Source organism: Acinonyx jubatus, chromosome D3 (assembly GCF_027475565.1).
Source record: "Acinonyx jubatus isolate Ajub_Pintada_27869175 chromosome D3, VMU_Ajub_asm_v1.0, whole genome shotgun sequence".
Taxonomy (NCBI): domain Eukaryota; kingdom Metazoa; phylum Chordata; class Mammalia; order Carnivora; family Felidae; genus Acinonyx; species Acinonyx jubatus.
The window spans coordinates 16,685,203-16,712,774 of NC_069392.1; the positions used below are offsets into that span (position 1 = coordinate 16,685,203).

At 38.5% G+C, this 27,572-nt stretch overlaps 1 protein-coding gene across 2 annotated transcripts in view; it reads right to left on the minus strand.

Moving 5' to 3' along the window:
• Positions 1–27,572, minus strand: part of SPPL3 (signal peptide peptidase like 3) — a 138,012-nt gene that overhangs the window by 38,052 nt on the left and 72,388 nt on the right. Inside the window, exons 1-2 of one of the 2 annotated variants that reach the window (XM_027043981.2) lie at positions 12,109–12,192; positions 2,045–2,188 (exon numbers count right to left, since the gene is read on the minus strand). Coding sequence is in view for 1 of the 2 variants with exons in the window: in XM_027043980.2 (XP_026899781.1) it covers positions 12,109–12,186 (78 nt within the window). In the remaining variant the exon portion in view is untranslated. Of the gene's footprint in view, positions 1–2,044; positions 2,189–12,108; positions 12,193–27,572 lie in introns of those variants that run through there. The other variant, XM_027043980.2, reaches the window with a different exon arrangement.

Genomic DNA, 27,572 nt, shown 5'->3' on the forward strand with positions numbered 1-27,572 from the left:
TTTATTCATTTCTGAGACAGAGACAGAGCACGAGTGGGGGAGGGGCAGAGAGAGACACAGAATCAGAAGCAGGCTCCAGGTTCTGGGCTGTCAGCACAGAGCCCGATGTGGGGCTTGAACTCACAAACCAGGAGATCATGACCTGAGCTGGTCAGTCGCTCAACCGACTGAGCCACCCAGGCGCCCCTGTGTGCTTCTAATTTTGGCAAAATTACTGTTGCTGAAATGTATTTTCATGAAATGCCACTAGCTTATATTGAAGGGCACTATAATTCATTCAACAAACATTTGAGTGCTTACTGTGAAATGCTACAAAACTCAAAGCTGCATCCTCTTTTTGAGGACCTTCAGGATAAAGGTCTGTCTGATCTTAAGACCAAGAACAGATGCAACTCACCTGAACTGGGTTCTTTTTATCCAAAGGCACTGTGAAGTTTTTTTTGTTCTTCTGAAAGTTGGCTGCTAGAAAGCTTACTGTGGTATTTGTGGACAACCAGTAGTAAAGGTGTTGGCCAATATGGTTTGCATTTTTAGAATTATTTCTGGCTCTCTGTTTCCACCCATACTTTTTCTTTTCTTTGGCCCCATTTTAATTTACCTTATCTCATCACAACTTGGAAAACAGCGAATGGTCTGAAATCCTTTTGAACAGGGCAGAGCAAAAACAGACAATCGCAGGAAGCAAAACGGAGCCGAGAATGTATTTACTGAGTTACATTTGTTCATTCATTTGAATTCTGATAACAGAGTACACTGTGAATACTGGAGAAGAAAATGGGAACTTTTTATCTTAATATTTTACTTTAAGAATACCACGTTTTTTGATCATCCTAATAGTAGAAGCAGGTGCAATGAAGGAGAGAATGCACTTGGTCAGGGTAAACACTATATGGTTGAACTGGATTTAAGCTAAGTGTGTGTTCCTAAAAAACTCAGTGGTTTTTATAAATGGAAAAATATACCGCATCCTACCCTATATTTTATGGTATTTTTTAAAAGAGTTGATGAAATTGTTAAATATATCAAGGAACTTGTCCATATACATTACAATGTACACATAACCGTTTCCTACATTACCTGATAAGTCAGATTTCTGTATAGGACGTTTTCTTAAAGTAGGACAGGCTCTGAGAAGGCAACAAGCAGCTCAGAAGGTAAAACATCACACACCATTGTGTGATAAACACACATTCTGACACTGTCAAGCATGGTGGGACTTGTTTTTGTTAACCTGGTCTGATTTTACAATTATACACGTTTAGTTTGAAGGGCAACACAATCATAGAAAGTACATTTCTTATTATCTCTGTAGTCTCATTAACCTGATGACATTGTCTTCCTAGACCAGGTTAGGGTATAAGCAAATAAACTGCTTTGTCATTAAAGAGAGCACAGGTATGGGGCGCCTGGGTGGTTTAGTCAGTTAAGCATCTGACTTCGGCTCAGGTCATGATCTCACAGTCTGTGAGTTCGAGCCCCTGTGCTGACAGCTCAGAGCCTGGAGTCTGCTTCAAGTTCTATTTCTCCCTCGCTCATGCTGTCTCTCTCTCTCTCAAAAATAAACATTAAAAAAAAAAATTTTTTTTTTTAAAGAAAGCACAGGTCCTGTTTTTTGTTGTTTTTTGTTTTTTTTAACATTTATTTGTTTTTGAGAGACAGAGACAGGCAGAGCATGAGCAGAGGAGGGGAAGAGAGAGAGAGACACAGAATCTGAAGCAGGCTCCAGGCTTTGAGCTGTCTATTAGCACAGAGCCCGACACGGGGCTCAAACTCACGAACTGCAAGACCATGCCCTGAGCTGAAGTCGGACGCTCAACTGACTGAGCCACCCAGGTGCCCCAAGGTCTTTAAAAGGTAGTAGTTACCCTGCAGTTATAGAAGTTTCATTATTCCTTCATATAGCCAACTTTAGAGATTATAGATAAATATATAATTATTTAGGGAGAGAGGAAATAAAGTATATCTCCCTTTTGATTTTTTAAGATCTATCTCAAACCTGTTATTTTTCTATGATTCCTGACGGGACAGAAGTCAAGTGTCTTGCCAGTAATGAGCTGCAGTTAGAAGTTCGTATTCTCTCTCTGTCTCTCTCCTTCTGTTAATGCTCTTCTATAGTTTGTCTAACTCTTCAGGGACATACTGATTAGATGAGTAATTATGCTATGTTTTTTCTGAGTAGCTGGAAAGACTAAGGAGAGACAGGTGTCAGTTGAAGTAATTTAGGAAATCCAGCAGAGCTCAGCCACGGGATGGCAAACATAAGGATTCCTAAACTGAGGATTTATTTTGGCTTTTAGAATCTGGTGTTTTGCGGTATAGTTTTCCCCTCTGTACTTAAAAACGTGAAAGCCTGATGGGAAATAACCAGTACAACTGACAAATCTTTTATCCTAAATTTTATGATATTCACCATGTCTTCACAGCTTTTAATAAATAAAATGTGGGGACACCTGGAGGGCTCACTTGGTTGAGCACCCAACTCTTGATTTTGGCTCAGGTCATGATCCCGGGGTTGTGGGACTGAGCCCTGTGTCCATCTCTGCTTAAGATTCTCTCCCTCTCTCCCTCTGCCCTTCTCCTCTGCTCACACACATTCTCTAAAATACAATTTAAAAAATAATAAAATGTGGTAATTTAACTGAGCAAATAACATATTTTTATGGTCTCAGGGGAGATATGAAAATATTTGGTCGAGTAGCTGGGGGCAATACAGACACAGTTCTATTCAAATTCAAGAAACATTTTTTGTGCTTGTCTATGGAGGGTAGCATAAAAGTGAATCACGGAAGCTAAGAGAGGAGAAAATTTCAAGAGTAGGTGGTGGCATACCATCAAGGACAGCTCAAAAATGAAGCCTGGAGGGGAATTTTTTTTTTTTTTTTTTTTAGCAAAAGGGAAAAACTCTGAGACATCTGGAGAGTTTCAAATAGACCTGTAAAGGGTAAATAACATATTAATGAATGGGCCCTGAAAATGCTATCAGCAATTAAGAACTAATGACTTAGAAAGTCAAGAAAGTTTCCAGAAAGTGTGTTGTGCAGGCCACTTGAACAGGCTTGGGTCCTGGGCCCCCAGGTGAAGCCCAGTGAAGCAATCTTCTCCAGGTGATTTTGATGCACAATAAAGCCTGAAGACCACTGCTAAAGAAGAAAAAAAAATTCACCAAAAAGGGATTTATAAGAAAGCTTCTCATTCCTTCGGGCTTTACTACGAGATCAATGTATTTGGTTCAGAAATGAAATTTTGTTATTGTTCTCAATGGCCAAAAGCAGTAAAGTACTTAAATCCCAGCTCCATCACTTACTACATTACTACTTAACATTTTTGGGACCAGTTTCCTCATTTGTAAAATGGGAATATCAATATCTATCTTGCGGCACCTGGGTGGCTCAGTCGGTTAAGATCCAACTCTTGATTTCAGCTCAGGGCATGATCTCAGGGTTTGTGAGTTCGAGCCCCATGTAGGGCTCTGTGCTGATGCCATGGAGCCTGTTTGGGGTTCTTTCTCTTTCTGCCTCTCTCCCTCTCAGGTGTCTGCTCTCTCTCAAAAATAAATAAACATTAAAAAGAAAAAACCAATATCTATCTTGTTGAATTAATATGAGGATTAAACAAGACTTTATGTAACACATTTAGCACTGTACCTGTCACATAAATGCTTAGTAAAATATTAGCTATTTTCTTCATCTTCATCAGATTTCTTTAATATAGTCAATGTCAAAGTAAAAATTTATTAACAGCCAACAGAAACCACACATCTCTACCCAACCTGCTCACGCAAGCAAGAGACATCAACTCACAATAATTAAAAAGCATCTAAGCTGTAGAAAACCCAAAGGTGGAAGTCAGACAGCAAGTGGGCTATGAAGCATCATGCAGAACCCACAGGGTACCCAACTGGCTACGCCTCAATGGAGAAGTCTCTGTAAATATTTTCATCAAGGAATCTATGTTGAAATAAGTCACAGGCCAGTTCTTCAACCAGCTATCCTGCATTTATGTGAAAGCAAAAATCAAGGAAATTGCTTTGCTACTGATTTTACCTCATATTTCAATTCTCACTTCTATTATCACAAAGAGATGTGTTTGAGAAGAGGCATAAACACCCTTACGTGACCCTAGGTCAATGAGTAAAAAGAATCTATCAGGTTGAACTACATGAAACTGCTAACATTTAACAAGTTTTGATCTACCAGAGCAATAATTACAGTATTGCTTGTTTATTAAATACTTAGAAACAAAGAGATGTGAAATTTTATTGTAAAAATACGTTTGGTTAAGCACTACTAAAATATACTTACAACTCCCTCTGGAAGCTTAAAGAGAGAGAGCATTACAGTCAAAGTATAGTTAATATGACACTATTATTGTTATAAATTAAAGTAATACTTGTAATTAATGAAGTAACAATCTTCCAGATGGGGTCTGCAGAGGTTAAGTTTAATTTACCCCAAATTAAACAGTTTGGGAAGAGCCAAACTAGAACGAACATCAGTCTCTTGACAAATTGTATCTGCTTTGTAGATCAAGTTTCCATGAAAAATCAGCTTCTTTTACAGAGCTTTCCATCTCAGAAACTACGTCATCGTTGGATCCAGTTGTTTAGGCCATACACCTTGGAGGCTTCCTTGCCTCCTCTCACACACACACTATCCATTCTATCAGCAATCATGTCCTAAACCCACTGACATTTCACTCCACCACTATTAACCTAGTTAAAGCCACCATCATTTCTTGGGGCTCGTGGGTGGCTCAGTCAGTTAAGCATCTGACTTCAGCTCAGTTCATGATCTCACGGTCCGTGAGTTCGAGCCCCGCGTCGGGCTCTGAGCTGACAGCTCAGAGCCTGGAGCCTGCTTCAGATTCTGTGTCTCCCTCTCTCTCTGGCCCTCCCCCCGTTCATGCTCTGTCTCTCTCTGTCTCAAAAATAAATAAATGTTAAAAAAAAAAAATTAAAAAAAAAAAAAAAAACCCAAGCAAACAAAACATTAAAGCCATCATCATTTCTTGTTTATACTAGGGCACTGCTTCCTTTATGTCACTTTCTCTCCTTACCCAACAAGCTATTTCTCATAGAGAATCCAGAACAATCTTTCTAAAACACAAACCAGATTATGGCACTTCCTGCTCTCAACCCTCTGTTGAAGGCTGATTTTTAATTGCACATGGAACATTCTTCAGGACAGATCATATGCTAGGCCATAAAACAAGTCTCAATAAATTTAAACGGACTGAAATCATAAAAAGTATCTCTCTGACCACAATGGAATTGAATTAGGCTCTTAAAATTCCTTTCAAAGAGAGAATTTTGAGATATCCCCCAATAGTAGGAAAGTAACCAACATCCTTATAAAGAACCCATGGGTCAAAGAAAACAATCACCAGGGAAATTACAAAGTATCTTTAATTGAATGATATGAAAATACAACATAATAAAATGTATGGGATGCAGTTAAAGCAATGCTTAGAGGGAAATTTGCAGCTTTAATCGCCTAACTTAAAAAAAGAAGAAAGGTTTCAAATCACTAACTTCAGCTTTCACCTTAAGCAACTAGGAAAAGGAGCACAAACTAAACCCAAAGCAAGCAGAAAGAAGAAAATAATAAAAATTAGAGTAGAAATCAATGAAATTAGAAAATAGAAAAAAAATAAAGAAAAATTAATGAAACCAAAAGTTGTTTCTTTGAAAAGATCAAAATTGAGAGCCTTCAGCTAGACTGACCAAGGGGGAAAAAAAAACCAAGATACAAGTGACTACAATAAAAAAATGAAAGAGGGAACATTACTACCGACCAATAAAAATTAATTATACATGAGCAATGTGAACAAGCTAATGCCAATAAATGAGATAATTTAGAAAAGATGCACAAAACCTAGAAAGACACAAATTACCAAAACTGATTCAAGAAGAAACAGAAAATGCAAGTAGACGTATAAGAAGAAATAAAATTAGTAATTAAAAATCTTCCCACACACAACCATAAGAGAGCTGGAATGGTTATACTGACATCAGACAGTTTAAGACTTTTAAGACAAAAATTATTGCTAAAGAGTGATATTTTATCTCACTCTATCAGGAAAATATAAAAATTGTAGACATACAGAAAGTGAAAAGACAAACCCACAGGCCAAGAGAAACTCTTTGCAAGCGTTGATCTGATAAAGGACTTGTACCCACAATATATAAAGAATTCTCAAATCAGTAATAAGAAGACAATGTAATTTTAAAATGGGCAAAAGATTTGAATAGACACTTCACTACAGAGGACACACATATGGTAAATAAGCATGAAAAGATGCTCAACATCATGAGCCACTAAGGAAATGCAAATCAAAACCACAGCGAAATACACTTCATATCCACCAAAACAGAATACAGTATCTATAATCAAAACAGATAATAACAGAAATTGGAGCCTTCATACATTGCTGGTAGGAATGTAAAATGATGCAGCTCCTCTGAAAAACAGTGGCAGTTTCTCCAAATGTTAAAAAAATAGAGTTGCCATATGACCCAGCAATTCCAGTCATAGGTATCTACTCAAGAGAAATGATGACTTATGTCCCCACACAAACTTGTACATGAATATTCATAGCAGCCCAATGTGGAAACATAAATGTCTATCAATTGATGCGTGGATTAGCAAAAGAGAGTATTATCGGGCAATAAAAAGGAATGAAGTACTGACACATGCTACAACGTGAATAAACTTTAAAACATTATGCTAAGTGAAAGAAGCCAGTCACAAAAGGTCACGTACTGCAAGATTCTACTTAAATTGAAATTTCCAGGATAGGCATATCTATATAAAAGACAGAAAACAGATTAGCAGTTGGCTAGAGCAAGAGAGAGAGCAAAGGGTAATGACTACTAATGGGTACAAGGTTTCCTTTGGTATAATAAAATTGCTCTAAAATTGGTGATAATTGCACAACTTTGTAGACATACTAAAACCACTGAATTGTACACTTTACATAGAAGAATTTTACACTATATATATATATATATATATATATATATATATATATATCTCAATAAAGCTGTTAAAAAAACCCCACACCTTACCAATACTTAAAAAAGGGGCCGGGGGATGGGGAAGGAATAAACTAGTGAGCCAAGCGGGAAAAAAACGAAACCAAAAAAATTTTCCCACAAAGAAATGCCTAGCTTTAGACAGTTAAACTCTATCAAATACTTGAAGAAACAATACAGTTCTACACAATCTTTTCAAGGAATAGAAGAAACACTTTCCAACTCATTCAATGAGGCCAATATTTTCCAAGTACCAAAGTTATAAGAAGACATAATAAGTACAGACCAATATCCCTCATGAATACAGACACAAATCATATATATAGATATATATAATTGTATATATGATATATGATACATATATCATATATATAATAAAAATATATGACCAGGGGCGCCTGGGTGGCTTAGCTGGTTAAGCCTCCGACTCCTGATTTGATTTTGACTCAGGTCATGATCTCACAGTCGTGAGAATGAGCCTCACATCAGGCTCAGGGCAGAGTGTGGAGCCTGCTTGGAATTCATTCTCTCCCTCTCCATCTGACCCTCCCCTGCTGGCCTGCGTTTGTGCCGTGGCATGTGTGTGTGCGCGCGCGCGCGCTCTCTCTCTCTCTCTCTCTCTCCCTCTCTCTCAAAAAAAAAAAAAAAAGCCCTGTGTGTCTTCCAGCTACCTTGGTCCTCATGCTCTTGTGACAAGAATGATATACTAATTCATTCTGTATCTTCTTTAAACATATATACATACATCATATATATGTACATACACACATACACATGATATATATATGTGTGTATATATATATATATATATATATATATACACATACATATATATGGTATATATATGACAAAATCCATTCGTGATAAAAACTTTCCACAAACTAGAAACAGGAGGAAATTTCCTCAACCTGATAAAAAGCATTGATGAAAACCTACAGCAAACACTATACTTAATGGTGAACAATTAAATGCTCTCCCCTTAAGATCAGGAACAAGGTAAAGAAGGATGTGTGCTCTTGTCACTTTCTATTCAACACTGTACTGGAGGTTCTATCCTATACAAGAAGGGGGAAAAAAGGAGAAGGGGGAAAAAAGGAGGAGGAGGAAAAATTAAAGGCATTCAGATATGAAAAGAAGCAAAACCGTCTTTATTTGCAGACCATGTTATCCTGTGTGTAGAAAACCCTAAGGAGTCTGTACACAAAAAAACTACTAGCAGTAACAAATGAGTTCATCAAAGCTACAGGATACCACATCAATATACAAAAAGTCAACTGCACTTCTACATGCTTAGCAATGAAAAATCCAAAAATGAATCCAAGAAAAAAGGAGTACTTAGGAACACTGGAAATACTCAGGAACATCAAAAGAATGAAATACTTAACAAAAGAAGTACAAGCATTGTGCACTGAAAATTACAGAGCATTACTAAGTAAAACTAAAGATCTAAATAAATGGAGAGACATTTCAGGTCCTGAACTAGAAGATTCACTATTATGAAGACAGCCATTCTTCTTGGATTGATCTGTAGATCCACAATACCTGCAAACCTCCAGCAGAATGTTTTTTTGGTAGAAATTGACCAGTTAAATATAAATTTTTATGGAAATCCAAAAGACCTAGAGTATTTGGAATTTTGAAAAAGAACTAAGTTGTAAGACTTACACTACTGGAGTTCAACACTTACTATAAAAGCTACAGCAATCAAGACCTGTGGTACTGGCCTAAGAAAAGACCTATAGACCAAAGCACAGAAATGGGAATCCAGCGATGAATCCTTCCATTTATGGTCAACTGTGTTTTCACAGTGGTGCCGAAGCAATTTGATGGGGTGAAGGACAGCTTTTTCAACAAATGGTGACGGCACAACTGGACAGCCATGTTCATAAGATGAATTTAGATTTATTTGTACTTCATGCCACACAGAAAAATTAACTCACATGAATTATGGACTTAAATGTAAGCAGTAAAACTAGAAAACTTCTTAAAGAAAATACGAGAAACTCTTTGTGTCCGTGGATTAGGAAAAGACTTTTTTGCTACAATACCAAAAAACATGATCCATCAAACAAAAAATTGGTAGGGTTCACTTTATCAGAATCAAAGATGTTCACACTTTGATTTTTTAAATGTTTATTTTTGAGAGAGACAGCGCAAGTGAGGGAGAGGTGGAAAGAGAGGGAGACACCGAATCTGAAGCAGGTTCCAGGCTCTGAGTTATCAGCACTCACAGAGCCTGATGCGGGGCTCAAACCCATGAGCCATGAGATCGTGACCTGAGCCGAAGTCAGATGCTTAACCAACTGAGCCACCCAGGTGCCCCAAGACATTTATACTTTGAAAGACAGTATGAAGAAAATGAAAAGGCAAACCAGAGACCGGGAGGAAACATTTGCAAATCCTACGACTGACAGAGAACTTGTATCCAGAATATTTAAAGAACTGTTACAATTCAGTATAAGAAAAATAACCCAATTTAAAAATGGCCAAAGATCTGAATAGACATTTCACCAAAGAAAAAAAGTATGTGGCCAATAAGCACATGAAAAGATGCCCAACATCTTTTCAACATTTTAATTGGAATTATTGGGGAAATGCAATCAAAGCCACAATGAGGTATCATTTCACACCCAAGTATTAAAACAGTCATAATAAAAGTAAAATAATGGACAGCTCCTGGTCATGATCTCACTGTTGGTGTGTTCGTGCCCTGCGCTGGGCTCTGTGCTAACAATTCAGAGCCTGGAGTCTGCTTCGGATTCTGTGTCTCTCTCTCAAAAAAAAATCAACATAAAAAAATAATAAAAAATAAAAGTACAATAATGGGTATTAAAAAACCCTCAAATCTGCTACTGAACTGTATACTTCAAAATGGTTAAGACAGTAAATTGTTATGTATATTTTATCACAATGAAAAAAATTTTTAAGCCCTTACCAATACTTAAAAAAAAAAGTAGTGAACAAAGTAGGAAAAAACAGAAACAATCTTTTCCCACAAAGAAAAGCCCAACTTTAGATGGCTTTACTGGTGAGTTCTATCAAATACACAAAGAAGAAATAACAAAATTTTGCACAATCTTTTCCACGAAACAGAAGAAAACACTTTCAAACTTATTCAGTGAGGTCAATTTATTTATTTTTATTTTTGAGGTCAATTTAAATGTGTAATTAAAGGCATTATGATTTACTTTTTGCAGAAATGCATTGAAGTATAAAAGACACAAGGTATTGGACCAGAAGCATCAGGAGCTGGGTTCCAATCCAGAGTCTGTTACCAACTAGTTGTGTAATCTTTGTCAAGTTACTTCATCTTGTTGGGCTTCAGTTTCCCTATTTGTAAAATACGAAGGTTGACTGGCGAAATCCTTTCCATCTATATGATCTAATTCCATGGTATACTTATTACATAGAATTTTGTTTAAAATTTATCCAATCGGGGGCGCCTGGGTGGCGCAGTCGGTTAAGCGTCCGACTTCAGCCAGGTCACGATCTCGCGGTCCGTGAGTTCGAGCCCCGCGTCAGGCTCTGGGCTGATGGCTCAGAGCCTGGAGCCTGTTTCCGATTCTGTGTCTCCCTCTCTCTCTGCCCCTCCCCCATTCATGCTCTGTCTCTCTCTGTCCCAAAAATAAATAAAAACGTTGAAAAAAAAAAATTTGTCCAACTGTATAATTGCTATACCCTTTCTGGAAAACAATATGGCAATATATATGTAGTAATAGCTAGCTCATACTCTCTGGCAAAGTATTTCAACTTTCAGATATTTGACTTAAGGATATAATTCAACCAGCCACAGAACACATAAAAATAAAAAGATGGTCACTTTAACCATCTACATGTCCAACAAAAGTAGAATAAGAGTAGTAACACAAAGAAATATCAAATTACTAAAAATTAGTATGAAGAAGATCAAGGAAAATATTTTTTGTTATGTAAAAATAATCAGAATATAAATGAGTTAAATTACAAAAATGTACACCGTATATAAATACACGCCAAACAAAAAGTCATTTCTACTGATGAAAGTAAGTATTCGAATTTTGAGTCTAAAAGATTTTGGTTTTAATTACAAAGTTTTTTGAAATATTGATACATGATATACTCAAAGAGAAAAAATCAGAAACTCATCCAAAGGACAGATAACAAAATATCAAGATTATGTTGATAAGGTTCTAAATTGCTCTGGCTTGATTAAGGCCTTCTCAGAGTGGTTATGAACCTAGAGCTCTCGGCAGAAATCTCAATGATTAAAACTTTCATCAGCTGATACTGGAATTATCAATGTATTTTACTTGTTCTACCCAGTATTGGGATAAAGCCTGGAGGTCTGATTTTACCAAGTACTCATCCAAATCCAGATATAATACTGGACAGTTCAAAATTCTTATGCCTGATTATTTATCAGTCACCCCCTTTCAAGTTCTCAATTTAAAAATTATCATACAGCCTCCATCTGTAAATATATAAGCCACAAGACATCTGTGTTATATAACCACTAAAGCTCCTCCCTCAAGTAAGGAGTGTGAAAAGAAGGGAGTATCTAGCTTCCTGACTTTCCTTTGTATTCCTATGGCTGCCTGCTTAGGACAGGAATTTCAAGAGGATCCAGTCTCAGCATTTCCAAAGTCAGTAGACAGAATACTTGGGGAATGATACTGGGCACGATCCTAATAATAGTAGGCTGAACCATATGAAATCATTGGCAATTGCTCAATGTGGCTCAACCTAAGTCAATGCCTTTGTATTAAGAAAAACTTGCTGTTCCCTTTGAGACGGTAGAATCGTTGTCAAGGCTTCTCTCCTTGATCTTTTCAATGAGTACATTTATGGGAGTCATTACTTTCAGAACCAGAATTTAAGCAATTTTAAATTTTAATTTTCAAGCAATATTTACGTTTGCATTAAAATGAAGTGTTTTACCGGCAGCCAACCAAAGAATAAATTTCAGAATTATCCCACTCTAACTCGATTCTTGTCAAAGTCATGTTTCCCTTCACAGAGCAGCAAGTTTTCATACTTCCCGCACAATGCTGCTTCCACCTCCAACTGAAATTTGTCCCATCCTGAGAGCATCTTACCTGAAACTACCATAGACTATAAGTAGAATGGAAATCAGAAATGTAGACACTTGACTGGAATCCACCAGGGAATAGGCCCTAGAGAAATGAGAAAAAAAAAAAAAGTTAAATCACATGGCAGCAAGTCCTCATGGAGTTTACAGTATGGTGGAGTTCGATCTCACTACGTTTCATTATTGTCTTTAAGTTAAAAAAAAAAAAAGGTGTAAATTAGCATTAACAAAATAACATAACTGAGACCTGCTAGTTTAACATAAAGAATACATGTGAAGGTTCACAGCTATTATTAGTTAACACTCATAGGATGTTAAATGACATCAATGTAAAAATCCCATCTCCGTATACCACATGATGCTTACAATATCCACTCCCAATTTAAGATATGCCAAGATATCTACCATTACCGTACCAAAGATAAAGTCTCAGTGATTATCATATGGTACCAAAATCAAAACTATATATACCAAAAGGGATACAACCAGGAAGTCTTACTCCCATCTAGTTCCCCCCAGGTCCTCTTGAGATAACCACTTTTACTGGTTTCTTGTATAGCGTTCTAGAACATATAGTATCAACACATATTATTTCTCACCATTTCTCACACAAAAGATCAACACTCTGTACTCCCCCCACCCTCCTTTTACAACATAACCTAGAGATCTTCCTATATCAGTATGTGCAGAGTTTCTCTTCTTTATTTTTATTTTCTTTAAACATCTACATAGATTTCTATTGTGTGGACACACTGAAAAACAACAGTTTTTGTTTTTAAAAAAAATCCCTTTTAGATGGACACTGTGGTTGTTTCCAAAAATTGTTACCCACAATTGTGTAATAAAGAGCCTTGTAAATTATACCTGCAACGCACACATGAAATGACACGTCTGTGCAGAACAAAGGTCCTAAAAGTGAGACTGCTGGATCACAGAGGAAATGTATTTGCAATTTGGATAGATGTTGCCAAACTGCCCTCCAGAGAAGTTCTATCATTTTGCATTCTCACCAGTAACAGATTAGGGTTCCTCTTTTCCAAAGCCTTGTCAACAGTGAATGTTGTATAATTTTTGACTTTTTATTTTTACCAATCTGAAACATGAAAACTGGTATCTCGATATGGTTTTCATTTGCATTAATTTTCTGACGTAATTAAAATTTAAAATTGATTAAAAGTGAGCTTAAGCAGCTTTTCACATGATTAAAGGCTAGTATAAGCATTTTTAAAAGAATTTAAACATTTTTTCCAACTCCAGAGCTATAAAAAACAAAGGGAGCTTTTTTTTTTTTTTTTCCTTTTAAGAAACCTTTCTTTTGCTGGTGTATTACTTGGATGACTTGGCTTTTTCGTATCCTGTGTATTCTGAAGCACATTGTCATTACCTAAAGGTAGATTAGAGTCTAAACTTCCCAAACTCAGTGTCTTAAGATCTCATACGACTGTATATTCCTTTTGCTACATCTCTCACATCAATGGAGGCCCTCCAGAGACTCATCACTGAAGACTTCTAGAAGTCTGGGGTTCAACTGTTATTAAACCAGCTCTTGTCTTCCACACATCCTCTGGGCTGTGTTCTTGTCTGTGTGGCTGACCATCTTGTAGTCACTGACCTTCTTCAGTCTTTTTCAAGGCAAGGGTTTGACCTTCTGAAGAGGCTGAGCAGGTTGACCAGCCAATAAGCCTGCTACCCACTGTAGAATGAAACACGGCATTTCAGGAAATGGTTTCTTCTAGCCTGAACAGTTATATTTTTCAAATCTATACAAGAAAATCTGGTAAAAGCTGACTCCAAATCTAGCCCACAATTTGTAATAAAACTTTTTTTGTTTATTTTATTGGGGGGGGGGGCAGGAGGGGCAGAGAGAGAGAGGGAGTGAGAGAGAGTCCCAAGCAGGTTCCACGTTGTCAGTACAGAGCCCAATATGGGGCTCTACCTCACCAACCATGAGATCATGACCTGAGCCGAAATCAAGAATCGGACACTGAACCTACTGAGCCACCCAGGCACCCCTATAATAAAACTTTTTGCAATGTCATATATTTTCAACTCAAATTATCATTATGGAAGTTTTACAAAAAGCTTTTTTTAAAAAAAATAATTATTTATTTTTGAGAGAAAAAGAGTGTGCGTGCATGCAAGCAGGGTAGGGGCAGAGAGAAAGGGGTACACGGTATCTGAAGTGCGTTCTGTGCTATCAGTGGGGCTGACACGCGGGGCTCAAACTCACGACCGTAAGGTGATGCCCCGAGCCGAAGTCAACCCTTAACCGACTAAGCGCCCTGGAAGTTTTACAAAAAGCTTTTTAACACAAAGAATTTATTATGCAGAATATGGTTTAAAATTAATTTTAGCCAATTTTAGCATTTTAAAAATAGTATCAATTTTATTTTTTAAAAATTACAAAAATAATTCATGTTCATTGTAAAAATCCAAACAACAGGTAAGAAGCAAAAGTACAAGTGCCTTGCCCCTCCCCCTTGTCCACATGCCCATTCCCTAGGAGCAGACACTGTTTACAAGTTGGTATGTGTATCCTTCCACATAAAGTGTGTATGCAGAATGTATACACACCATAAAAACGGATACACACTTCGTGTCCTTCTGTAACTTGCTCTTTTTTCAAACTCAACTATGTAACAGGGGCTATTCTTTTCTACTGCCTTAATTTATTGGCCTTTTGCTATAAAATTAAGACATGGAAAACCTGATAATTTAAACTGTACTCTTTCTTTTTTTTAAGAGAAATCACCTAGGTTCAATAAACACAACTTTTAACCATATACACATTGTCTAAAAATTCTCATTTCTGAGTTATTAACCACAGCATACCACACTTTTTCACCTCACTTGACCTCCTGAATTAGGAGGGTAGCTTGTTGTTTCTAACCTCAACAGAAACACATGAGGATGCCTCTGCCTATGCTGTTCTTTTTCGTCAGTTTAAGATTTAGTGAAGACAGGAATGTTTCCATTGCCCTTTTTTCAAAGGCAACCATGGAATCCCACAGGTAAAGGTAACATCCACATCATGATACTGAACAGTCAAATATCCTGTGAAAAATATTAGGAAGAGCTGCATCTTGTACTCTCGCCGATGCACCCTAACTCCTGTCTTGGGGCGCCTGGATGGCTCAGTCCGTTAAGCCTCTGACTTCAGCTCAGGTCATGATCTCGCAGTTCATGAGTTCGAGCCCCACGTCTGGCTCTGTGCTGACAGCGTAGAGACTGGAGCCTGCTTCGGATTCTGTGTCTCCCTCTCTCTCTTTCTGCCCCTCCTCCCTGCACCCCCCCCCCCCCAGCCCCCGTCTGTCGGTCTCTCTCGCAAAAATAAAACATTAAAAATTTAAAAACAATTCTTGTCTAGCCTAGAGCCTATCAAAAACATTGATATTATACATACTATTACATTTAAAATGTGTATGGAAATCATTTTTGCAAAATAACATCTGCTTAAGAAATGTGAACATGCTAGCACATTTTGTCACTAACACTGAACATGTTAGAACATCCTGCTATCCTAAGACAACTTGACAATGAAGTTTTTCTTTTTCCACACTTACCAGAAAACCTTCTGCTACTTACAGTCTCTGAGTTTAGGGACTTCTCGGCATAGATACATTATGCGTTACGCATCATTGAAGTTTATTTCATTAGAGGTTGCCCGTGTCAAGTTTACGTTGAAACATGTACATTTTACTATTAAGTCTTTAAAAAGCCGTGAAGACAGAAGCACCTATTTACCTGATGATAAGCCCAGGATGGACATAGAAACATAAGTTCTCCCTCTCATACCAGCTGTGTTAGCCAATAAATAATCTGCTGGATCATGTAACTTAATCAATACAAAGAGATAATAAGATAATTACAAAAATAGCAAAGTAAAGAATAAACGGAACGGGAACTCAAATACAGAACTGCACTGTCCAATATAGCAGCCACTAGCACTAAAATGGCCACTTAGCCACCAGCCACATGTGGCAATTTAAATGAAATTAAAAATTTGGTTCATTGGTTACACTAGCTGAATTTCAAGTATCCAATAGTTGATGACTACTCTACTGAATGGCCATATAAAGAACATTTCCATCAATGTAGAAAGTTCTAATGACTGCACTGATGTATACTTGTATAGGAAGACGCCCCTGTTATAGTTCAAAACTGGGCTTCTGGGATTTTCTTGGTGGTAAGAGCAACATCTAACGTTTTACTGAGCGCTGAATTTTCACAACCATTCTATGACATTAAGTCCTACATGTATACAACCCCTTATTCAAAAAAATACCTTGAGGATAGATGTGTTGCAGAAAACCCCCTCACTGGGGTCTAGAGCAGCAAGTACCCTGTAATCAAATATTAATATTTCTGTAGTGAAACATGAATAACCACACTAAATAAGATAAATAAAGATTAGAAACCGCTTCATCAGCTTGGGTCAGGTTTTGCTTCCATGTGAATTACAGAAAAACTCTGGGTTTTCAGAATTTGAGGTTTGGAAACTGTGGACGTGTGTGATTGTCACCATTGAGCTGAGGAGCCGGGTGCAGTTCTGAACATAGGCAGACTTACTCCATCATCTCTCAAACTGACGTGATCATCTGATGACAAACCTGGGAGTCAGGAAGCTCCAGTTTCTATCTTTAATTATTCTATAACTAGCCATTTGATCTTCCGTTAGGCAAGCTTTTTACATTTTCCTGGTCTCTATAAAATCCTCTTTTGGCCTAGACAAACTTGAAGGCCCAGCTAATTTTTATTTTCAAGACTCTAGGTTTTTATACTGTTTTTCCTCCAAAAATGATAAATATTACCATATAAATATGTTTGGCCGATCACTGGCATGTTTATAGGCAAATGAGCTGACAAAGGCAGCACTGTTTCCAGACTACTGAAAACTGTTATTCAATTTTTTTACATTGGACTATAGTTGACACACAAGATTACGTTAGTTTCAGGTGTACAACATAGGGATTCCCCAAGTTTATACATTATGCTGTGTTCACCACAAGTGTAGCTACCATCTGTTACCATACAACTATTGTAACATCCTTGATAATATTCCTTAAGCTGTGCCTTTTATTCCCGTGACTTAACTCATTCCATAATTGGTTGGTTTAATCAACCAAGGGAAAATTCTTCTCTTGAGTCATTTTTTACAAAAACTGGCCAGCTCTAGGGTCTAACCCACAGCTCTTTTGTTTCATTATCAAACGGATTGTTTAATAAAGGTTTTAACTGCTGATAACGATAGGGAGAAGAGAGCCTCATCCATACCTCTATTATTCTCTTTGCCCGCAAAGAGAAGTAAAGAATCAGAAACACTTCACAAGTATGCGAAGACCCAAGAATTTTACTGCAGAGACTGGGGTCTGGGCTTCTGGGGTACGACCAGAGTAGGCAGGCAGAGGGAAAGGTATTCCAGGGAAAAAGGGTAGGTAGTCTGGCCAATTCTAGGAAAGCAAAGCCCACAATCTTATTTCACAGCCTCTTCCTATCTCCCACACTTCAGGCTCTCCCACGGCCAAAAGCAGATGTGTATCATCTCTCAGGACCTACTCCTAGTGAGGTGTCTTTTCCCGAGACTCAATGCACATTAAAGACAGGAACTTACTCTACAGACTGAAACAAAGGAACTACTACTGAGATGCAAAAAGAAACTAAATACATGCCTTTCAGATAGGCCAAAATCAGGTTGGCCAAATGTACTGAAGAAAGACTCGGGAGACTTTGCCAAGTGATGTATTAGTACAGGTTAGCTGTTGAGATATTTTACATGGTCACTACAAAACCCCCTAATTCTTTTACCATATTCCCCCAAACCTTAATAGAGACAGAAAGCTACCAGAAAGTTCTCTCATATACAGTAAGATTATATTCTACACCCTAAGATTTTTAGAACCATGCTGGATTTTATTTAGTAATTGCTCTACAGTCAAACATCTATTTCTAGCTGCTTTACCAGCAAGTGCTTATAACACATATCCTGCTAAAAATCATGCCAAACTGAGACACAGAGAGTACTGTTCTATAATGTGTTCTATGTGTCAGCCTTCCAGCTATACAATGAAAGCATTCTTGTCCACCCAACAAACCAAGCAACTAATATTCCAACCTAGCACTGTCTGGTGCCCTAGACTGGCACTTTGCAAACTTTTTGGTCTTGAAACTATTTACACAAGGAAGACCCCTTAGAGCTTTTGTTCCTATGGGTAACAGCTGCTGGAAATTAAAACTGAGAAAAAATGAAAATGGTTTACTAACTCATTTAAATGTAACAAAACCATTACACATGAGCATATTTTTTTTTTAAAGGAAAAAGAACTATTTTCCAAAACAAAAAAGAATTTAGTGAGACAAGGGGCATTCTCTTACATTTCTACACACCTCTTTAATGTCTGGCTTAAATGGAAGACAACCAGATTCTCATATCTGCTTCTGCATTCAGTCTGTTGCCATATGTTGCTTTAGTTGAACACTATGAAGGCTACGGAGAAGGAAATCTGGCCTGACGCATACGGGTAGCTGGAAAAGGGAGGGGTATTATAAGAACATTTTTAGGTAACTGAGGAGACTCTTCTTTAATGCTACACTGCACTTCAACAAGTGGTAATTTCTTAAAGGTTATTTTCAATGTGAAATCTGAAACCGTATCGGTAAAGTTTTTTAAAAAATATATTATGTTAAAATCCAAAGGATTATGCTACACTTTGAATGGATCCTTTACCCATGAATGATTCTGTAACATCATACACTGGTCATCTGGAAAATATTGGTTCACTGAGTTATGCAGCTTTTCCAGATGTGGTCACATTTCATTACACAGTATCTGAAAAACCACATTTGTTAACATCATTCTTGAGACTAATGATAACAGATACAGTTTTCCAAAATTCTAATTTTCACTTAAAAGTTCAAACTGTATCACTGGTAAACAGTGTGGAGGTTCCTCAAAAAATTAAAAATAGATCGACCCTATGACCCAGCAATAGCACGGCTAGGAATTTACTCAAGGGATACAGGAGTGCTGATGCATAGGGGCACTTGTACCCCAATGTTTATAGCAGCACTTTCAACAATAGCCAAATTATGGAAAGAGCCTAAATGTCCATCGACTGATGAATGGATAAAGAAATTGTGGTTTATATACACAATGGAGTACTACGTGGCAATGAGAAAGAATGAAATATGGCCTTTTGTAGCAACGTGGATGGAATTGGAGAGTGTTCTGCTAAGTGAAATAAGTCATAGAGAGAAAGACAGATACCATATGTTTTCACTCTTATGTGGATCCTGAGAAACTTAACAGAAGACCATGGGGGGGAAATGGGGGGAAGGGAAAAAAAAAGAGGTTAGAGAGGGAGGGAGCCAAAACATAAGAGACTCTTAAAAACTGAGAACAAACTGAGGGTTGACGGGGGTGGGAGGGAGGGTGATGGGTATTGAGGAGGGCACCTGTTGGGATGAGTACTGGGTGTTGTATGGAAACCAATTTGACAATAAATTTCATATTTAAATAAACAAACAAACAAACAAACAATCTCTCATCACTGAGAACTAATACTCTAAAAACAAACAAACAAACCAAAAAACCCAAATTGTATTACTGGCAAAACGACTGTTTATTTTTTTTAAATGACAGGCTCACTTCATTAATTTTTGAGAAATTGCCAAACATCAAAGTGTGAATAACTCTAGTTTGTCCACTAGTCATTCTTCAAGTAAAAACAGTGTTCCAAGAAAAAAGTAGCTAGTTCAGCTACCATCTCAAATGACTGCACAAGTATTTTTTCAAGAAAACCAATGGTACCTTAGTATACAGCATACATGCTTAAGAACTTTCTATTTTATTATTTAAAAATGTGTTCTTAAGGATTGAGATTTTTTTTTAATTTTTTTTTTAACGTTTATTTTATTTTTGAGACAGAGAGAGACAGAGCATGAACGGGGGAGGGTCAGAAAGAGGGAGACACAGAATCCGAAACAGGCTCCAGGCCCTGAGCGGTCAGCACAGAGCCCGACGCGGGGCTCGAACTCACGGACCGCGAGATCATGACCTGAGCCGAAGTCGGCCGCTTAACCGACTGAGCCACCCAGGCGCCCCAAGGATTGAGATTTAATAAAAGTAATTTTCACTGCTTCACCCTAAGGGAAACTTGTTTTTTTGTTTTTAAACAAACACAAAACAAAACAGTGCAGTGTGTGAGGGGCATGTGGGTGGCTCAGTCGGTTGAGCATCCAACTTCGGCTTGGGTCATGATCTCACAGCCTGTGAGTTCAAGCTCCACATTGAGCTGGCTGCTGTCAGTGCAAAGCCTGCTTCATATCTTCTGTCCCCCTCTCTCTGTCCCTCCCCAACTTGCACTTTCTCAAAAATAAACATTTAAAAAATTATTTATTTATTTATTTATTTATTTATTTATTTATTTTGAGAAAGAGACAGAGTAAGAGCAGGGGAGGGGCAGAGAGAGAGGGGGAGAGAAAGCAGGCTCCACACCATCGGTATGGAGCCCTGACGCGGGGCTTGAACCCACAAACCATGAGATCATGACCTGAGCTGAAACCAAGAATCAGAGGTTTAACCGACTGAGCCACCCAGGTGTCCCCTAAAATAAAAATAAATAAATGAACGGTGTGTGCACGGTGGTGAAGAACATTATGATTACTAGTACAGTTTGGTGCCACTGCCTTGATTCATGTCGCACAGCAGAGTTTTTTGGTTTTTTTACCCACCACTGCTTTTCACCATAAGGAAAAAATGTCAAAATGAAAAAGACAAGGAAAAAATATCAAATGAAAAAGACAAATAACTTTAATGGTAGCCCCCCTACAAGGGTCTGAGGAACCCTGAGGGATTCGTGGGCCACACTTTGAGAACAGCTGCCTTATACACTCACCCACAGGTCCTGGCTATACAAATTCCTAGCATTTTCTCATATGAACTTCTAAAATCACAAAACACCAAGAAGTAGTTAAAATTATTTTGCTATGCAAGATTTTTGGCTTTAAATAGGATATGCACAACATGACTTACATTCCAGGCCTCAGCAATACTAGCTTTCCCTTTAAGGTAGAGTATGTTCAAAGAGGATTTCATTTGTATTTTTATCTAAAATATCTAACATTATAGTATCCACAATTCCCTTCCACATTTTTCCATTATTTTAAGGAAAAAAACCAAATATGTATCCTATGCTTAATAATGGAATAGATAATCTTATTAAATAAAATTTTAATAAGTTAAATTTAATCTTTATGTCCAAGACACAAAGTAAGACAGTCACTTAAGAAAGTGACGATCTAGTAAGAAAGACACATCGTACAAGGTGACAGAATGTAATATTCTAATAGAGAAATAAAGTGCTATGGGAGGTGCTATGGGTTGCCACGTACTGGAGGGGGCAAACTATGGCCTACTGCTATTCCAGTAAACACAGCCAAGCTCATTCATTCAGGTATCGTTTATAGCTGCTCTGGTGCTTCACTGGCGGAGCAGTAGAGTTGTGACAGTCTCCACATGGCTCACATAGCCCAAAATATTTACTAACTGGTCCTATATGGAAAAAGCTTGCTCACCCTTATTGTATATTGTTGTTACTGAATAAGGCCACCCAACTAAGAGGGCCAATGAATGTTGAAATACATCCTACCCTTCCCTCCCGGAGGATGCAGCAGGACTTCGGGCACAAAGCTTGATGAGCAGAACCTTGAGTCCTACAGGATGGATGCAGCCACCTGGTGGGAGGGACACCTTTTCTTTTCACAAAGGTGACAATTTTTGAGCCAAGCCCATCCGGTCAGGGAGGCACTATTTCCTGTTTTGCACAAAGAGGGGTGTGTGTGTGTGTGTGTGTGTGTGTGTGTGTGTGTGTGTGTGTGTGTGTAGTCTAGCAAGAGTCACGAACATCTCTGAGTCATACCATGAATATGGGTGGATTTCCAATATCAAAATATTTTTGGATTAGAAATGAAGAATTTTCATTCTTCCTATCTCTTCATTAGCACCAAATACTTTATGGAAAAAAACATATATGAGATGCACCATATGTTACTATTTTATTTTACCCAGCTAGCACGGTGAAAAATTATTTCCATCAGAGATGCAAAATCTGAGGACTGAGCATATTCCTATGAAAGAAAGGTATTAGTCTCTAAGGCAGTAAAGATGATCTGTAGTCATTTTGTTTTCAGACACATTTTATTGCCTACAATAGGTAAGAGAGGGTTTACAGGGTTCCAGTGAAACAGAAAGAAGACCCCACACTGAAGGATTCCATGGTAAGATGCTTCCATTCTTTCCTATGAATTACTCTTTTAGACAGATCCTCATATTACAATTTCAAAAGCATGTGCATTTTTTGGTGATTTGAGCACCCACCCAGCAACATAATTGTGACTCTTGTGTTAAAACACCAGCAGCCAGAAATAGCCCTGTACTGGCTGTAACATACATTTTTAAGGCAAGGGAAAAACCTAGGCAACTGGTTTTCTCAAAGTAGACAGAAACAAGCTGGAATAAAGTGGTTTATGCATTTCCATTTGACCAAGGGACTCATTTTCAAAAAAGAAAATTATAATGCAGCTTTTGAAGACATTTTTGTATCACTAGCCAAGCCAAGATTGCTTTAGAACTTGAACTAAATAAATTTCCTTAAAAACTTACAAAAATTTGTGTGTTAACATGCTGGTCAAGATTAGTATTTCATAAAGAAACTGCTCCTGAATGTCTAAATACTTTCTCAGGATATGTGCCCACAAAACTTAGTAAAGCCTATGTATATACCCCAAACAACTGAAAGCAGGGACTCGAGAGATACTTACTTGTACACATGTTCACAGCAACACAATTCACAACAGCCTAAAGGTGGAAGCAACCAAAGTGTCCATCAATGAATGAATGGATACACAAAATGTGGTGTATGCATACAACTGAGTATTACTCAGCCTTAAAAAAGGAAGGAAATGCTGATATGTGCTACAACACAGATGAACTCTGGAAACATTACGTTAAGTGAAATAAGTCCAACAGAAAAGGACAAATAGTGTTTGATTCCACTCATATGAGGGCCCTAGAACAGGTAAATTCATAGAGAAAGTCAAATAGAGGTTACCAGGACTAGAAGGAGGTGAAATGGGGAATTCTTATTTAATGGGTACAGAATTCTGTTTGGGATGATGAAAAGGTCCAGAAACGGACAGAGGTGATGGTTGCCCAACCTATGTAAGTGGACTTAATGCCACTGAACTGTACACTTACAAATGGTTAAACTGGGGGCGCCTGGGTGGCTCAGTTGTTAAGTGTCTGACTCTTGATTTCATTCAGGTCATCATCTCATGGTTCTTGAGTTTGAACCCCATGTCGGGCTCTGCGCTGACAGCCTGACATTCTCTCTCTCCCACTGTCTCTACCCCTCCCCTGCTCATGCTTGCTCTCTCAAAATAAATAAACTTTTAAAAAGTTAGCAGTTTAGCTTTTATGTTTACATTTATTTTACAGTAAAATTAAAAAAAAACAAGAAGGGGATTTTTTAAACACTGTTCTTAAAAACATTCAGCAAATTGATTTTCACTTCATGAGTCTCATTAAAAGATTATTCTTTGCCATTTAATGCTGACAATATAATAGCTTTATGTATAATTCTGTAAACAAAGTCTTGAAAGCATTCACACAATTCCAAAATTTGGACTTTAAGAAGATTTTCCAATGACTTATAAAACTGGATGCTACAGGTTGACATTTAGTCATTTCCTGGTAGCTAACCTCTCCTCATGACAGATCTACTTCTGTGGACAAGCAAAAAGAAGCCTGACAACCTAAGTCACAGTGCCTCCTTTACTTCTATCAAGCTAAACTAGAGAAGTTCAAAAGGAATGTCCCAGAACAAGGGGATTTCTAAGACAGACCGAATTTCAGTAAGAACTCTCCAATGCCCATGGGGGTACTTGCATCACCTCAAATTCAACACATCTAAAACCAAACACATCTCCCCATTATCTTGCAAAATGTAATGTCTGTTACAGGCTCTAACGGTAATAACTGCTTCTGTCACTGCTCCATCCTATCTTACGCATCAATGCATGCAGGACTATTTAAATTAGTACTCTCATAAGTGCGGCACTCCGAGATAAAGACCCAGCCCCATATCACCCATTGAGAACTGTCTGATGAGGAACAGAAAAGTAAAAAGGTTATCAAATTAAGCCATACTATGGATCAGTGTAGAAGCTCAGCTTGGAGGCCTGTGTGAGAGTACGGTCTACTGAGAGATGACCAACAGTCCAGTAGCTCAGCTAGGCTAGAAAGAGAGGTGAGGGAGCACGCATGGGTGGGAGAGAGAGAGCAAGAGCTACAATGCACTCCCACAAGAGTATCTGCTGGGGTGGGGGGTGGTGTGGGGGCACTGGTACGAGGTAGTGAAAAGAAAAAAGACCAGAAAGGTGAAACAGGCCAGGTCAAACCTTCTAGGGACTCAGGGGTGGACTGCTGTCTCTGCTAGGGTTTTTGTTTTTTGTTTGTTTGTTTGTTTGTTTGTTTTGGTTTATTTATTTATTTAGAGAGAGAGAGAGCACGAGCAGGGGAGGGAGAGATAGGGAGAGAGAGAACGAGCAGAAGAGGGGCAGAGAGAGAATCCCAGGCAGGCTCTGTGCTCAGAGACTGACACGGGGCTCAAACCTGCAAACCTCGAGAACGTGACCTGAGCCAAAACCAAGAGTCAGATGCTTAACCACCTGAGCTACCCAGGTGCCCCTCTGCTAGTGTCTTCTTGACACAATCTGGCTTCTGCCCTCAGTACTCCATGGAACATGCTCTCCCTCTCCCCAAGATCAGCAACAATCTTGTTGTTTTATCCAATAAACTTTAGTCAGTATCTTACTTGACATGCTCTCTCTGGCTCCTTGCAGGATCTGAAAACAGTGATCACTTTCTTTCTTAAAACAATTTTGTCCCAGCATCCACGATTTTCTTCTGGACTTCCTCCTATCCCTCTGGCTCCTAAAACTTCTTAGTCTCCTTCTCCTCTGCTCATCATGGCTTCTGTCATCAGTGCCCCCTCACTTCTTACTCCACGCATTGTCTTTGTGTGGCACTGTCTACTGTCATGTGTTCAGTTACCATCTCTATAGGCTGATGGCTCCCTCCTCCTCGAAACAATAACAATCTTCTGTTGAGTAGTGTGTCAAGTAGTGCATAAAATGCTTTTGCAGATGAAGTAACTGAAACACAGTGAGGTTAATCAACCTTTTTCCTTTTGCTATAGTCATTGTATTTTGTATACTTCACTCCACTATGAAGAAATTTTAAAAGAATAGCATGGAAAAACCGTTACAGGAGGAAGCAGGCTAAAGACCAATATATCACATAATACCACTTTTATTTAAAATGGGACTATTTCACATTTTTGCATTTATGACAATTTTTTTTAATTTTTTAATGTTTATTTATTTTTGAGAGGGAGACAGAGCACGAATGGGGGAGGAGAAGATAGAGAGGGAGACACAGAATCTGAAGCAGGCTCCAGGCTCTATGCTGACAGCTCAGAGCCTGACACAGGGCTCGAACTGACAAGCTGTGATCATGACCTGAGCCAAAGTCAGATGCTTCACCGACTGAGCCACCCAGGCGCCCCATGACACTAACATTTTAAAAAACTGTATTTAGGGGTGCCTGGGTGGCTCAGTTGGTTAAGTGCCCAACCGCTGACTTCGGCTCAGGTCATGATCTCGGTTTGTGAGATCGAGCCGTGTGTCAGGCTCTGTGCTGACAGTGCAGTGGAAGCCTGCCTGGGATTCCCTTTCTCCTCTCTCTGCCCCTCCCCCCACTCCTACACGCAAGCTCTCTCAAAATAAATAAACAAACATTAAAAAAATAAAAAATAAAAACTGCGTTTAGGATCTTAGGAGGATATGCTAAGAAAAGAAAGTGCTTGTGATTTCTGAATAGGCTACATTTTTTCATTTATTTTTAACCATATGCTAAAAGCTTATATCCTTCAGTTAAACGTAACATCCCATCTATGGTAGAATTTATTTTCAAAAAGCCAAATTTAAAGACAAAGGTTTTCTTAAACTTTTAAAAGCACCTTGGGGCGCCTGGGTGGCGCAGTCCGTTAAGCGTCCGACTTCAGCCAGGTTACGATCTCGCGGTCCGTGAGTTCGAGCCCCGCGTCAGGCTCTGGGCTGATGGCTCAGAGCCTGGAGCCTGTTTCCGATTCTGTGTCTCCCTCTCTCTCTGCCCCTCCCCCGTTCATGCTCTGTCTCTCTCTGTCCCAAAAATAAATAAACGTTGCAAAAAAAAAAAAATTTTTTTTTTTAAATAAAAGCACCAACATCATGAGGCTCCCGGGTGGCCTGGCTGAGTGATTCTTTTTTTAAAAAAATTTTTTTTAACGTTTATTTATTTTTGAGACAGAGAGAGACAGAGCATGAATGGGGGAGGGTCAGAGAGAGGGAGACACAGAATCTGAAACAGGCTTCAGGCTCTGAGCTGTCAGCACAGAGCCTGACACGGGGCTCGAACTCACGGACCGTGAGATCATGACCTGAGCCGAAGTCGGACACTTAACCGACTGAGCCACCCAGGTGCCCCTGATTCTTGATTTTGACTCAGGTCATGATCCCAGGGTTGTGAGATTGAGCCCCAAGTTGGTCTCCATGCTGAGCTTGGAGCCTGCTTGAAATTCTCTCCCTCTCTCTCTCTTTCTCTCCCTCTGCCCCTCTCCCCAGCTTGCACATGCTCACGCTCTTTCTCACATACATACATACATATATACATACATAAATAAATTTAAAATTAAAGCACCAACGTTACAATTACATATATATTTTAAGTCTTATTTAATCATGTAATCACATCAGTTGAGATCTTGATTCAGCACTAAATGCTACTAGATGTTATTTTTCTGGTTATTGACCCCTTTTCACACTGGAAATGGCAGCAAAGTCTCATACTGTGATTCATTTGAAAAGACAGCTTAAAAATTTTTAAGTAGCTACTGTAATAGATTTTTAACATAGACAGTTTATTTGTAGATGGGGCTGAACAAACATTAAAGAGTAAACAGACCCCCAGTCCCTTTCCCATAGTATGTCCTCCTATATGATACTACCTTAAATCTATCGGGCAGTCAAGGGGCATGGAGGTAGCTCAGTTGGTTAAACATCTGACTCTCAGTTTCAGCTCAGGTCATATCTCATGGCTCACTGGATGGAACCCCACTTTGGGGTGTGTGCTGACACCAAGGAGCCGGCTTGAGATTCTCTCTCCCAGTCTCTGTCCCTCCCTTACTTTTGTGTGCCCATGTGTGTGCACTCTCTCTCAAAATAAACAATCACACAAACAAACCTTAAATCTATTGTACAGTCATTATATTTAGTAACACAAAAGGAACATCTCTGTTACTAAAGTCAAACTCTGGGAAGAGGACATAGGTACACAGGGAGAATAGTATCATTAGGAGCAAGTATCTTCTCTCA